Source organism: Podarcis erhardii (assembly GCF_964252035.2).
Source record: "Podarcis erhardii genome assembly, chromosome: 6".
NCBI classification, from domain to species: domain Eukaryota; kingdom Metazoa; phylum Chordata; class Lepidosauria; order Squamata; family Lacertidae; genus Podarcis; species Podarcis erhardii.
The window spans coordinates 64,621,762-64,637,758 of NC_138510.1; the positions used below are offsets into that span (position 1 = coordinate 64,621,762).

The 15,997-nt window shown below is 40.6% G+C and overlaps 1 protein-coding gene across 1 annotated transcript in view; it reads right to left on the bottom strand.

Annotated features, from left to right (window-relative positions):
• Positions 1-1,276: 1,276 nt before the first annotated feature.
• Positions 1,277-15,997, bottom strand: part of ANKRD13C (ankyrin repeat domain 13C) — a 28,537-nt gene continuing 13,816 nt past the window's right edge. The window contains exons 6-13 of the mRNA XM_081867291.1: positions 15,290-15,356; positions 13,096-13,240; positions 12,251-12,382; positions 11,764-11,925; positions 11,073-11,152; positions 7,639-7,737; positions 6,281-6,381; positions 1,277-5,202 (exon numbers count right to left, since the gene is read on the bottom strand). Coding sequence (XP_081723417.1) covers positions 5,072-5,202; positions 6,281-6,381; positions 7,639-7,737; positions 11,073-11,152; positions 11,764-11,925; positions 12,251-12,382; positions 13,096-13,240; positions 15,290-15,356 — 917 coding nt within the window. The 3' untranslated portion in view covers positions 1,277-5,071. The remainder of the gene's footprint in view (positions 5,203-6,280; positions 6,382-7,638; positions 7,738-11,072; positions 11,153-11,763; positions 11,926-12,250; positions 12,383-13,095; positions 13,241-15,289; positions 15,357-15,997) is intronic.

A 15,997-nucleotide genomic window follows, 5' to 3' on the forward strand; every position in this document is an offset into this window, starting at 1 on the left:
GATGAGTATGTGCTGGAAGTCTCGGTTAATTGTTGTGGTTATTTGTGACTATACAAAGCAATTCAAAAGCAATCCGTTTATGCTGAGGTCTCAAAAGTAAATTGAAACTGTTTTGGCGCTCCTAAGGGCCAAACTAGATGATGCATTAAATGTGATTGTAGTTTCACACCTTCCCAAGTTTTGTTTTTTGAAAAATAGCTATATGATGGGGAACTAGTCTAGGAATGCAGAGAGGAGATGCATAACATTTTCCCCAAACTGTGTGCACACAAAACACACAGCTGTTAAGGGTGGAAACTGCTGCTTTTCTCTGTCGAACAGCTTAGGGGTCGTCATTGGGTCTCCAATGCCTTTATTTATTTAGACATGCAAATATGATTCATTGTTTTTAAACGTCTATTTTGGCACCTTGGCGAGCTTGTGAAAAATGGAATAATAAAAAAAGCAAGTGACTCAAAACCTGCATATAGAAATAAGTGTGGCTCAGATGTAGACTGACTATATACTTCTGTAAAGCAGCACGCACACTGATGCAGCATTCCTGAAGCTGGTGTATCCTGAGCAAAGTTGTCTGCAAAACAGTCGTTTTTTGGCATTTCCCTGAGAATCAAAATGCATTCTGGTCTATGTCAAAGCTGACCTTCAATCCCGTATAGACCATGACCTCAAGTTATGACAGCAGTTATGATACAATCTCCTGAAACACATGGTAGCTGCTAATCCAGCACCATTCCACACAGGTGCTGTGAGAGGGAGGTCCTGGCGTATGCAGCTTGTCACTTCTTGGGCAACGTGAAAAGGGTGGCCATCACTGATCAACTTTTAGCCAGGTAGATGGTATGTGGAGATACTACCGTTTAACAAATAGGGCCTCCACATTTGTGCTGTCAGCTTGGAGGCAACACCATGAAGTGAGCAATCTGCTACTGTTCACAAACGAGCATTTTGTATCTAAGGGAATGCTTTGGAGGGATCCTTTACTTCGTAGGTCTGCTGAGGATATCTTGTTGAAATGAATTGGTTGGTTGTGCGATTTGAATTTCCTTGGCTCCCATGTTCTGTGCCAAGAGAGATCTTTTGTACCCATTTTTGAAGCTGTCGTCTTGAGTAGAATCCTGCTGAGGAGGAAAAAAAGCTCACTCTCCTTTACAAAGACTCTCCTTGACTAGTCTCAAAAGGAAAGACTAAAGTGTCAATATAGTGTGCTGCTCAGCTGATTTCATCTTTAGGAATATAAGGCTCACCCCATAAAGCTAGAGACTGAAAACAACAAAGATGCACTGAAAATTGAGGATTTTATTGAAAAATTGACCAATAAAATGTCCTTGTGAAAGTGATACACTGTAACATCCTTTTTCTTTAGCCTTCCTCTAATAAGGAGGAAGTGTCCACACATGGTAGAATAGATTTCTGAAAATGTCCGTATGTTCAGTCTCAAAAGCAAACAGCATCTTTTGGTCTTTATTCTAAGTGGTACAACCAAAAACACTATTAGTGAAGGTGAGTTTAGATTAGACAAAGAACACATGAAATATACAAAAAAAATGACATTAGGTTTTCACAATTATAAACTGTCAAAATAAAATTTGCAGCATTATAGGAAGTTTGTTAATAAAGTTTAAATAATGTAATTAACTTTTAATGAATCAAAATCAACAAGTATATATTTAAAAAATGAACTTTTTGAATATATTATGCTTCAACTTAAGGTAGGTTTCCAGCACAGATTTATATCCACAGTTGTACTATCTGATAAAAATTGCTAGGTATCCATCACTTGCAGTTTAAAACTTAAATAAGGAGACAAAACATCAGCTGCTTGGAAAGAAAGATTATTCCCTTCGCCACAAGTTAAAGCAATAATTTGGAAGACCAGTAAAACTGAGTTTGGTTAAGGAAGAGCTCAGGGGTTTCTTTTTAAAAAGATCCCATATTTATGCCTACCAATACACTTTGCTTGGTTTCTAAGAGGACATACGGTACTTCAGAGAAGTTTCAAAAGCCTCAAAGAAAAGTCAAGTTCATGTATACTTCTGCATCAGACTAAAATATTTAGAATGCTACTTCCTTTACACTCTTGCTTCCCGCAGATGTTATATCCAACAATGACCTATAAGCATGCAAGAGGCACTTAACCTATAATCTGGCCTCTTTCTGGTTCTTCTATTGCGATACTTTAGCACAGTTTGCATGAATGCTGCTTCACAATGCACCCCCACCCTGCTTTCCCAATACCCTTGTGAGATAAAAAAATCCTTGAGAAAGATTCAAATCTTCTCCAGGACACAGTAATAATGCCCAACTGAAATTCCTAGCTGTGACACTGCTATGTCAGAAAATATAAGTGCTTAACTACTAAGTGCCAAATAATTTGGATTCATTTATCTCTACTCTTCTTTAATAACCAAGTATCAAAATCTCAGATCCAAGACTTCCTAATCCAGCGGTAAACTCTTGGGAATATTACTGCGGGCATGGAGCTCCCTTTACTGAGGTGTTTTTTTCCCCAGAGTCAATGTACAACATTCCTATTGCATGGGTTGCTAAACTACCTGAATTGACATACCAGGAGCTTAATGCATACCAGAGATCTGCTTGTATATGCATCTGCTTGCAGACGTTTTGCCAGCAACAATGGGTGCTGCTTCTTCCTGAAAATCCACTACTGGAACAAAACTAAACTCCCTTTATGTAGCTACAATTTTTTTTAATGGGATGAAATACAACATAAACTGAAATCTTTAAAGTAGGGGTGTAACAGACTAACATTGCTCCGAAATCACTTCTGTCCTCCAAAATGGTGCAGCACCTCCAACCGGTTTAAGCCCTTCTTCACAGAAGGACACAAGGTTGTGACTTGAACAGCACAAAGTTCATTGTTTTTTGTTACCGTGAAAGGAGACCCACTTGCTAGACATTAGTCTGACAGCTCATGGGCTAACATTTATTTTTGTAGAGCTCGATGAAAAACAACTTTGGCATTATTTATCCAGTAATTTTACATATGTAGGAGATGACCAATTGCATATTTCCACAGTTTAGTGGCCATCACCTATCAAGCCCATACCACACACCATTCATTGGTGTGAGAACAGCATTGTAAATATCATTTTAAGCATCTCAGCTGTTTTATGAAATACTCCCAGGATGGGTAACATGAAGTGTCAAGCACCTTCAAATCCAATGTCTCCTACAGAAATTATCTGGCAGGGGAAACACCATGATTTTTTTATATATATAAAAAATATTGACAAAACAGCTCTGCCTTCAAAGTTCATTTTCTATTTACAGGCAGACAATATCCTCTGACAGTGGATACTGGTAGTGAAATGGAACTTTCCACAATATGGCAGCTACAATGATATACTAAGCCAGCAGAACTGTCAGTCTTCACTGTCAACGTCACTCAGGATTGAAGCTTTAAACAAATTTACAGTCTTTGTTGATTTGGGCCCCTATTTTAGGTCATGAAGATTTTTTTTTCTCGTGAGTTTCCTCTCTGCACACTGCAACAGTACAAAGCTATAGGACTTGGGAATATGCTTTAAACCTTTTTCCTGGCAAAGGTTATGTGGCTCATGAGTCTGGTTTTACTGTGCACTGTGACTCACCTCGGCCCATTTGACATTCCAAGTTATCACCAGCACTGAGTGTGTTAACTAGCATGGTGGCTTAAGTCTGAAAGTGACTTGAGCAGTTTCCAAAAGAAGAAAAAAATGACTAGACTGCACAAAGAATATACCTTTGAAAATATTTACATTTCTGTACATTTACACATCACTGGAAGCTAATAAGCCTTGGAATACAAATGAACATAGTACTGACAATTCTGGACACATTCTTTCCAGTAGAGCAAAAAAGGCTAGTTTCTCTTCAAGTTTCATACAGTGGAACCATATGAAGATTCTAATTTTTTTTATTAGAAAAACAACAACCCTTCTGAATAAAAATGAACATTCTTCTTTCTGTAGCTACCCATGCTGGAAATACCTTAATTATTCTTGTACTTTCATTTTTGTACTCTCCACCCCCAATCTATTGCAATCCCTATTCACATCTAGGTTTGCACTTTGGGAAATGAAAGCGTAAACCAAGATTATTGTAGTAATATATTCAATATATTCCCAAATACTACTGGATAACAAATACAAGTTTAGTAGGTTTGATGGGCAGCTTTTATGGCGCTGAGGAACCCAAAAGAATGTCAGCGATTCAACCTGTGGGCTGTTTAATAATCTCCAAGCATGCTCTCCAACGAACACAGCAAGGACATTTCCAACCAGCTTGGGTGGGGAGGGCAGAGGGGATATCTGCAGATTTATATAAGATTAGTAACAACTTTCATTGGAGAAATGATAGGTTGCCGGGGGGGGGGGGGGGAGAGAATATGAATAGCACCACAATGAATTGCACTAAGGTGCTAAAGGAGGTACCTTATTCCCTGCAGAGTGAAGGCTCTAATTCTGACACGTATTGCAGTAAATGAATGCAACTGTTTAAATTTGGTTCATTCATCTGCAGAAAATCAATTCCTTCTACTATATGCTCAATTTACTGAACAAATATTACAGAATTTACAATATATGAAAACAAAGCTCGAAGGAAGGTTATAAGAGCAGCTTAAGTAAGATGGGTATTTTAAAGGGCTAATAGCCAGGTAAGACATTTTAGTTCTTTATGCTAATGGTCCAAGGGTGCTTTTATTACCGAGAAATGTAAAAAATTTAAGAACAAATTACAGTCCTTATAGCTGTTATGTAAGTTTGGGGGGGGGCAGAGGGAACTTACTGAGGTGCCAGGCTATCATGCTTGCAGGTCTGGATGTATAAATGCATGTGACACAGCAGGAGACCAGCTTTCGTTTAGACACTAGGTGGATGCTTGCTATATGGTACTACTGATTGAGTTTCATGGTGTGTTCCCTTTCTGGTTTCATTTTAGCGAGTTCTGTCCCTTCGTACTTCACCCACTTTTAGACAGATGTCTGTGGGCTACCTGCATCCTCTCTCTCCCTGTCTCCTTGTGGCATGCTGGTATTTTCTTTTTATTTACTGCTAACTTTCCAGTTAAGTTAGAGATCAGGGAAGCGGCTAGGGTCCTCCTTGTAGTCATCAGGAATAGTGAAGATTGATTCATCAAACTCATCATAGCGAAACTCCTGAAAAGTCACAGTGGCTGTGATGGTTGGAAATACAGGTATATCTAGGAAGAACAGAGCAAAGGATTGGGAGGTTAGAAAAGGCACAATGCACAATGGAAAGGGGCATTTCTGTGGCAGAAAAGGATTCACCACCCCACTTGCTCAACTTCCTGGTAATCTGTCTGGAACAGCGTGTCAGAGGAGGGGTTGGAGGCAGAGTTTACAATGGTTCTGGTCCTTTCTGGAGGATATGTGTAAATTGTTTTTAACTTATTGTAAAGTAGCTTGAGATTGCCCTAAAGGGCAGAGTGAAAATATATTTTAAAAAATCTTCATTGTCCAACTCTGTTCACACGCTCTTCAGCGCGCCCCAGGCTTCGGAATGCAGGCAGCTCTGCGCAAACTTTGGGAGCCCGGCGCAGAGCTGTGTGAAGCCCAGGAGCGCAGACAGCTCTGCGCAACCGTTGGGAGCCTGGCGTGAAGTCACGCCGGTCTCCCTCTCGCTCTCCAGGCTTCAGCAAAAGCCTGCATTCGCCCCATAGGACGCACACACATTTCCCCTTCATTTTTGGAGGGGGAAAAGTGCGTCCTATAGGGCGAAAAATACGTGTACTCATCCCGTTTTTGGATTTTGGATAAATACTGCAGGTTTTTGTCTATTTGGGAAAACCTACTAGCCTGCTTTATCAGAGGGGACAAGGCCCTAAGATATTAAACCACGTTTGTCTCTCTTGTGAAATGCTGTCTCCAGCCTTACTCTATTGCCGCACTTCTCACTGGCCAAAATTCACTAGTTTTGAAGTAAGACTATGAAGGAAACAAGTGATTTTCATCAGAGACTATGGGCATACAGAAAAGGGTTAATCTCCCTTCCATACACACTGTGTCTCCAAATGCTAAATGTGTTTCCTAAGTTGCCTACTCATGCAATAACTTCATTTTCTATTACTGTGTACTTTCCACTCAGTACACTATGAAATGGCATGCTAGTTTCATTCTAGGATCTGACTATCTTCCTGCTAAAGCCTGAGTGACAGCCCACTGCATTTCTCACCACAAAGTTTAAAAGGCTTTTAAATCCATGTTCTTGGCAGGGCAGACAGTCCCTTTTAATTGATGAAATACACTTCGACAGCTCACCTAACTTTACAGGAAAACCCGGTGGTAGTTTCATCTGCACAAACTCCCGCAGTTTGTTAAAGTGCTTGAAGGGTGCAATTACTTCTAAAACATTCAATAACCTGGGGGAGAAACACACACATGTAACAATTTCATCTCTTAGCAGCTTTAGGATTTACCCACACACTCCTAATCAGTGTACTGTAAGAAAAAGAGAGGTGTCATCTCAGCAAATCACTGCAAACTGAGCCAAGACACATGCCGAGGGAAAGACGCTATTGTTCATGGCCACTGAATCAAATCAAGTAATTACACTGAACCATTTTTGTTAGCACAATGTAGGTCAAGCAAGAGTAAGCTAAATAGTCCCACATAACTTTGGTCCAATGCACCTCAGAGACAGTCACAACTGAGCATTCAAACTGCAGCGAGCTTCACATGACTTGGTAGGAGGATTTCCAGATTGTTTTTCCTTTGGGTAAAACTGAGTTTTAGCACTCATTTATTTTATGTTAGGTGAGTTTTAAATCTCAGGATTTCAATAGGTTTCGAAACTTAAACTTATTAAGAACTCCGGTAGTAAAGCGTCAAGCTTAAAACAAGCTTCCTTTTGAATCGTAACAGGAAGAATCTTCCAAAATTCCAGTTTAGGAACTTTTCTTTATAGATGTCGGAAAACTTCCCATCAGGGCACACAAATAATAAAAAGATCTAGAAAAGCATCACACTTCAAAAACTAGACATTTCCAAGTCACTATATATTCCGAATATCTCTCATTAATTTTTTCCACATCTCCTCCACAGCATCTATGTAAGTGGCTAACTTATTCAGATCATAAGTAGAGTGAATGTACTAGTATGGGTACACTGCTGAAAGGATTCAGAACCCAACATGTTGCTTACAAGACCTCCAGTGGCCATTCTTGCAGGGGTTCATTAACTTCCATAACTTCAACCCCACCCTTACGATTCCTATTCCTTGTCCCACAATCCTCCTAGCCAAAGTTCAACCTCCTTCACCCCAGATTTTTCTTCTACTTGAAAAAGTTGCCAAAACATGGAAAGCTCTTTGGCTCTTAGATGCAGAATAAATCATACACACTTCATTTTTTTATATAGATTTGAGAACAGAACACAGAGGACTTGAGACACCTGGATAAAATCTGAGAACTTTACATTTAAGAATATTGGAGAAACTACAAAAGAATTGGATCATTGTAGAGGTGAACCTATGGCAGGCAACATGTTTTCCCATTTATTCTATGACAATGTATTATACTGCAGTCTTTGGAACAAGCAAAATTTTATACATATCAGCGTATTTTAGCTAAATCACATGCCCTTTCAGAAACTTTTGTAGTGGACAGTTTGAGACTTACGATTCAATTCCTAGAGGAAATTCTTGGCTCATGGCTATTGTGGCTTTAAATGTTTTCTTGCTTTCTTTGCAGACCAGTTCCCTACCCAAATGAGGTGCTCTAAGTTAAAGAAAATAAAAATTAAAACCTCCCTAGAGACATAATTTATAAAAACAATAAGAAATTGGAATGCATTTCTCTTGTGCAGGAAAACAAGTTGACAGAAGTTGTTTAATGATGCCTGGAAGAGTTCAGATAGCAAAAACTGCCAAAGCAGGCAAGCTGCCCAGGCACTAACAGATTAAAGCAACTGAACAGAAGTCTGTAGAAAAGAGAAATATATAAATAAACATACACACGTTGGCCGGATGATTTCACAAAGTTAAGAATCTAGGACTAGGATCTAAAAAGCTATTCAGATGAGCCCAAGGGGAATTTGTCTTTTGACTTTGAAGAGCAAACCCTCATACCGTTTCAAAAACATTTTGCAAGTGTGGCATGGAGCCAAATGGTCATGATAACTAGTTTAATAGTTCTTTCCATACTGGCCATGGGACACTAAAATGGAAATAGTGTGGAAGCCTTAAAAAAAAAGGGGGGGGGGAGAGAAGGAATAGATACCATCATGTTACTTTCTAATTTCTGTGATCAAACAACTTCTGCTGGACCAATGTGTAAATATGGAAGAAATTCATACTGAAACAGACTGTCTTCCTTGAGTGCAATTTTGTTTAGAAACTTAGAACTGTTCTTTAATATTTACATTTAAACTTGTACATTTGGGATTGGATCTAGAGATATCTTTCCACAAAGAAAAGGGCTCCCTCAAATCTTGGAAGGAAGTGAGATCCAGCAAAAAGTCTCATTAGAATTCACTCTTCCTCATGAAGCCCACAGTGCCCTGTCCCGTGGTGGGATAATGTTTGGGTGTCTCCCACTCTCCACAGCATCTTCCCATGGAGCTGTGGGAGGGTGGGAGGAATTGGCAAAAACATCTCCCCCATCCTCTCCAGTTGGAGATGCTGCTGGAATGCTGGAGCCAACCCTCTGAATAGTGTTAAGAAAGATATCGCATTCTAAAATTTACAAGTAAGGACACACTGAGGCATCTGAAAAATATCCAGAGTCATCCAAAGCTCTCCAAGTCCATCAATATTAGAGACTTATCATCTTGTGTTTAGTCAAGCCTTCATGACCATTTCACCCCAAACCCATGAAACTCCAAAATGAAGAGACCACTTCTGATTTGGTCAAGCATGTGGAAAAGTAAAAACAACAAGGCATATATAATCAGTTTAAGATGTTATTAAAACAAAGACAATAGCATGAGTTGAGGGTTAAATAGCAGTCTTGTCACAGTTAAAGTCTAGGATGAAAAAGGCTTTGATTTGATGCCACTAATACTGACCAAATTCGAGATAGCTGCTTTAGCTCTAGTAATGACAATAATATTATGTACATGGAATAGGAGTTTCATTCAACAGCATTCTGACATGCACATCCCAGTCTACACACATTATCAAATCATCCTTCAAAAGCTGTTTGCTATAGGGTGCGGAACGCTGCTTTTCATGAAACCATTTGGAGCTCAGGAGTAGTTTTATGGATCTCTGGATAAGTAGATCTTATCATACACTTTTCTTCAAGATAAATCACACCAAATATAAAGGACATATCTGATTCCCATGAGAAAGGGACTGATTTTACACCATCGAAATCAATGGGACCTAAACGCATTGGGGTCAGTCCGTAAAATCTAAAACCCGTGTGTGCAACTTTAGGCAGACATTTCTATTTTCAAATAAATAAGGCTTTACTGCAGCAATAGGAAGAATGGTTTCATATATTCATCTTTGTTCTCAATTCTATACTAAATATTTCAAATGACTACCTATGAGGTGAGCCAAGGACAGCACCTTATGCAAAAAAATTGGGTGCCATGGCTGGTTTCACAGATAATTAAATTTCACAGGTGTGCACTTTTAAACCCCAATAAAGGCCCAGAGCTGATGATATTTGATTCCTTCATGCATTCTGATTGAAAAGATACTCTCATTGCAGAAATTGCTTGTATGCTTCCAATGAAAATAAACTAATATATAAAACTAAATATATTGAGAAACACAATTTTAATTTTAAAAAAGCTTGAAAAATAGGAGGTTTTGATTCCCTGTAATTATTATTTTATAATTGTATTTATACGGCTGGCATCTGTCTTTCTTGGGAGACAATGGGAAAGTGTGCCTTCGGGGGTGAAGGCATATTTATATAATGCTTATATCTTGCCTTTTCCCCAGACCAAGACTCAAGGCAGCTCGCAGATAATATAGGAAAAGCTAAAAACACAGAAGAGTACAGTGGTACCTCGGGTTAAGTACTTAATTCGTTCTGGAGGTCCGTTCTTAACCTGAAACTGTTCTTAACCTGTAGCACCACTTTAACTAATGGGACCTCCTGCTGCTGCCGCGCCGCCGGAGCACAATTTCTGTTCTCATCCTGAAGCAAAGTTCTTAACCTGAAGCACTATTTCTGGGTTAGCGGAGTCTGTAACCTGAAGCGTATGTAACCCGAGGTACCACTGTAATGCCAAATAAAATGCACATGTAGGATTTAACCCAGGAATTACACACACTATGGGCTTCTGCTCATGGAAGGGACCCTGATTCAGTCAAAACTCATGCCTGGTGAAAAGAAAAGGTAACATTCACCAGTTCTTCCTCCCCCCTGAAGCCTGCAGCGCCACCTCCTAGAACAGGGGTCAGCAAACTAAGGCCCCTGAGCCAGATCAGGCCCACTTGGGTCCTAAATCCGGCCCGCTCCGCAAAGCCGGAACCCGCCACGAAGCCAAGACTCCCGGCGATGGCGGCAGCTCCTCTGCCACTCAAATGCCTGGTTTACCTCACTGGTGTTTGATTGGCAGAGACGTCCCTGTGCCGCACTGAGGTAAACCAGGCACAGCGTTTGATTGGTAGAGCCTCCACCACTTGGCCTCTTCCTCCCATCCGCCGGGAGTCTCGGCTTCGTGGCGGGTTCTGGCTTCATGGCACGGCCTCTTCCTCCCGCCGCCGCCGCCCTGGTGCTCCTGTGGGCCAGAGAGCGGAGCGGACGAGCTCGCTCTGCCTACCCACGAGAAGCGATGGCGGGGAGGAGGATTATTTGCCCCCCCTCGCCTCTTCTTCCAGCTCCTCCGCCCCAGGTGCTGCATCTCCGGCCTGCCACAAGGTCTGAGGGACAGTGGACCAGCCCACAGCTAAGGTCCTCCCTGGGCGACATTTCACAGGGCACAGGGAAAGAAGGAATCGGTGAAAAATAATCTCCCTCCTCCCAGTGGAGTGTCTCGTGAAAATAACTCAATTCATGTGAAACCCTGATCCAACCCATTATGTTTTGAAAACGACATTAAGTATATACGTAGCAGCGACTATATACACACACTATATGTATTTAATACTCACTTTCCATTTTCAGCAGATATGTACTCCTCCCATGTAATTGTGTTTGGTGGAGGTGGAGTAAGAGACTGCCTCCTGACAGGCTGTTAAAGAAAACAAATGAGAATTATTTGTAAATCAAAGCACTTTACTACTTAGTAGGCTACCATCATCTCGTCTAAAAGAACATCTGTGTCTCATGCTTCCTCCAACATTTGCCAATCTGAAGAAGAGTAAATTGGGGCTAATTCAACATTAGAACACTGCACTCCTGACAAATGAACAGCAACCAATCATTTAGACATGAAACAGAAATGTACACTTGTTAGCATGCCTGAAGAGCTGCGTAAAAAAATGTAAGCATTTCTTAAGGATAGCCACCTGCAAAAGAAATACTTTTTGTCTCCCCCAGATAAATCACAAGCATCAAGACAAGAGCAAACCTTGGCTATAACTCCTGGACTGTCTTGGAACAAGACAAACCATGTGCCTAGGTTTGGCTGTAACGCTAAGCCAGACCATGGCTTAAGCTCTAGCTGGTGTGGCAGCCAGAGGACTGGGAGTGGACCGAAGTGGTCACGATTTCTGCTGTGAGTACCTGCACACTTGCACATTCACACTCAGCAATGGCTTGGCTTAGCATTACATGTGAACTAGGCCAGCAAAAGGTCATCTGTTGTTAAATGTTCAATTTAAACAGAATTTTTAACTGTACCTCAAAATTTTGTTCCATCAAGTTTCCACCTTTACTCAAGCTTTCCATAATAGCCTTGTTTCGAAGAATATCTTCCTCACTGAGATGTTCCCGTCTTTTCCTTGATTCTAAGACAAGTCCATTAACCAGGTAGAAGTCTGCCAAAAAGTTTCCTACCCTTTCCTGCAAACACACAAAAATAAAACACATGAAGTATTTGAGCCAAAATGCAAAACTTCTACTGAAGCTCACCTAGTCTTTTCATTTATTGTCTACCTGCCAACTGCTTATGTTCTTGCCCCTAATGTCACATTTTTATATATTTCACTCACTTTTCTTATAACCCTAACTTTTAACATCCTCCCTTCTCCCAATCCGGATGACTGGGAAAGCAAAACCGACAACCTATATGTCTGTCCCACGTTTCACCTGCCTTACAGACGTCTTCCCTGGGGCACACTAGCACAGGATGGATGGATGTCTTAAAATAGTTATTAAAAAGTCTTACTGTTTTATCTTCTCGAAAAAGCCATCCTGTTTGGGCACGTGTGAAGGTGATTGATTTGGTTGATAATGTTGCTGAATAAATATCGCTGCTCATCAAAATGTCAACTTCCTCCTCTGTTTCCATCTCAGATTCCTGAAAAAAAGGAAGAATATTAATTGTGGTTTGTTTGTTTGTTTTTTAAAAAAACAACCCAAATTATTTAAACAGATTTGTTATCCTCTCCCTGTCCAATTTCTGCCTGAAATAAATAGAAGCCTTCCAGTAATAATTCCATTAGGTAGCAGTCTTAACCACTGTATGAGTACACCATATCTCCCATTGATATACATTCTCAGGTACAAGATTACTCTCCATTTCAGCTTCTTTCTAAAGCTACACATTCACATGTTGCCTTTGGAAACCTTCTGCGTAAAGTAGTCTTCTGCAGCCTTCTGATTTCTCAGACCCTAGATGTACATCGTATTACTGTCACTGCTACGTAAGTAATAAATATATTTTGGGAGGACATTAGCAATCCATATGGGAAAGGAGTTTAATATTGTTTGCAGCAGAACTGTTAAGCAACTAGGTATCCTGCAAAGCAATACTAAACATAAGAGAAAAAACGGCAGTGGAATTATAGCCCTCCTCCATACATATCTACTGTGTTCAATGGAAGAGCTCCCAAGTAAGGGCACAGAGGACTGCAGCATTACATGTCTGATACAGGAATGACAATATCTTGCAACTACCTTGTACATTTTTAAAACAAGTCATTTATTTGGGGCACAAAACAGCAGGAAACATTTTTTGCTTTGTTTTTGAGTAGCATTGTGAAAGATTTTACTAGCGGTGCTGCAGCTTACCTCGTGATGTATTCGCTGGTAAACTTTTTGTTCGTTGTCTAAAACTACGAAGGATTCAGAGGGTGCAGCATCACCGTTGAAAATGAAGCTCAAGTCCCCTCGTTGGCACTTCATGTCAGTAAAATCTATGAGTGTTGTGTCAAGCCTGGGGGAGGGGGGAACATTCCAATACTTCAGCTGATCCAGAATATTAGTTCACAAAATTGTACTAATAACCAATGAGATTTGATTATTTTTTTTAGAAGCAAGATTTGAAACAGAGATCAGCCCTGTTTGGGTGTGCTATCTGTGTGCAAAGGCAACATACAAGCAGGGATGAGTGTGCTAAGATCTGCCCCCTGCATTACTCTGCCCATCACCCTCCAAAAGAAGAGGGTAAGGTATGAAGCAGGGAGCCTCCTCTACTCATGGAGTAAACTTACTACTCATGGAGTAGACTTACTACTCATGGAGTAATTTAGAACCCTGCACAACTGGGGTCGCCTACAACCCTTGAAATGACTTTTAACCATCCGCTGAATGGGGTGGGCTAAAATGTGACAGAAGGCAGCAAAAACTGTGTGGCCACCTTCAGCGAGAAGAGCTTCTGCTCACAGAAGATGCCTCTAACCAATTTTTAGCGATCATTTCTCTTGCCCGCTTTCCCCACAGCATCCTGTGCTACAGCCCAGCGAGGTCTCCTGACTGCTGGGAGAGGCAGGGATGAGGCAGCTCACTCCCTTCCATGCGGATTTCATTGCATACAACCCAAAATATACAACAAGATCTTGTCCTATCAAATCTTTTGAGTCTCCACCAAGAGAAAATATTCCTACAACAGAGAACTTCTGCCACCACTACTATGCAAGTTCTGTTCAGAGAATTCTAGTAAATTCACAAGATCAGAGCAGGTAAGTCTGAGAAGTTTAGCTTTAGCAGAAGAACAAACTTGCTGATGGTACATGTCTGAATAGGGAATTCCTGTATATGAAAAATTCTCCACACACAGTACAATAAGATGAATTTTAACAGCTAACAGTAGTGCTGAAATCTCACTCAGATAAGAAGGTAGTGCAAAATTTCCATTGGATTAAGCATGTAGCCAGACCGAAAAGTTTATTTTGCTTCTTTCAGTATTACACAAAATATATATTCCATTTATTTTAAAAGTTAGCAAGACGTGGAAATTTCTCTTTGACAAAAACCTGCTTAAATAGCAACATCTTTAGTTAAAAAGAAACCCAAAGTCATCTTGACTTGTTTAGAATCATCCAATCACCTAACAGGCAGCTATGCCAATATTTGGCTACAGGTGTTTGTTTTAGAAGCAGCCATGCAATATTCACAGGATTTAAGGAGACTGTGCTGAAGATGGTCCCTAAGCAAGCACTAGCCTTAAAAAAGTCAAATACGTAATTCACAAAGGGGTAGAGCAAGCCACTTTACAGAATAAATCTTATTCATCATTTGTCCAGTTGAGAGCTGAGAACATTAATTGTGAGAGAATCATGACTCTCAATAAAAGGCATTTCAGTAATGAGTTAATAGTCAGCTCACACTAACATCACATCACAGCACCTGGGATAAAGCGGCAAAACATGCACAACTCCATTTATCTGGAGATTCCCAATTATGAGCAGGCCAACAATGTAAACACAGCTATGCAGACCACTGGTAACTCTTGTACAGTTATCTTCTTTAAATAATTTTTTTTTTTGTAATAAACTCCAATACTTGTAGAGTTTCTTTAAAGAGTTCAAGCTCATGAGCCCAACTCCACATCAGCAGGGGGCTGTGCAATTTTCCCTCTTAGTTGCAACTCCTTACACCATGTTAAATGCCACTCTGCAGGGCAACGGTTTGGAACATTAAGGTGACTGCAAAGGAAACACAGATCAAAAGGCTCTGTGAATGTGCAGTGCGCGGCCTCTACATCTTATCCTCCTCACCCACATCACAACAGGGTATGAAATTTGGAAATGCATGAAGACATTGGCAACAGAATTAAAACTCAATATTTTAACATCATTACACTTAGTACAGTCCAGGGATGGGTAATTTGTAGTCCTTCAGATGTTGTTAACTACAACTCACATCAACCCCAGTAAGCATGGTTACTGGTAAAGGATCATGGGAGTCGAATTCCAGTAGCATCTGGAGGGCCACAGGTTCCCCTTCCCCGGTGTAACTCTTCAAAGGTGAAGACTATTCTTACCTGATATTTATACCTTGTTTGTATATTTTACATGCATCAGAAGGCAGGATTCGGGAAAGTAAAGGCACTGCATTTAGGGTAAAAACGACACCCTGTTACCATTAATGTCCTTCTAATGTATCCATTCAGCATTCAACACACAAAATAAAAAACTATCAACCAAATCATATATAAACACATCCAACAAAGCAACTAAAACAGAGCCATATGTAAAGCTATTAATCATGATAGCTGTATAGTACACCCAATGCCCACAGGCACCTTTCCTCCAAATACCAGTCACTGCAGATTAACAACACGAGAGGCCTATTGCTCCATGCCCTGCTTATATGGTTCCTAGAGGTATCTGGCTGACCACTGTGGAAAGCAGGATGCTGGATTAGACAGGCCTTCAGTCTGATCCAGCAGCTCCACTAGAATTGAAGCCGATAGAACTGTAAATAATTTGAAGAATGTAATCTCTTCCACCAAAAAGTGGCAAAACACATTTCAGTTGCTTGAATTATGACAAGTAGGATAGCACTTTTGATATTTTATGCTCAGCTGTCCACGGAGGCACAGGTCAATTCTGTGTCCAGGGCGGCTGTCTACCAGCTCCATCTGGTACACTGGCCGAGACCCTACCTGCCTACACACTGTCTTGCCAGAGTGGTGCATGTTCTGGTTATCTCCCGCTTGGACTACTGCAATGCACTCCACATGGGGTTA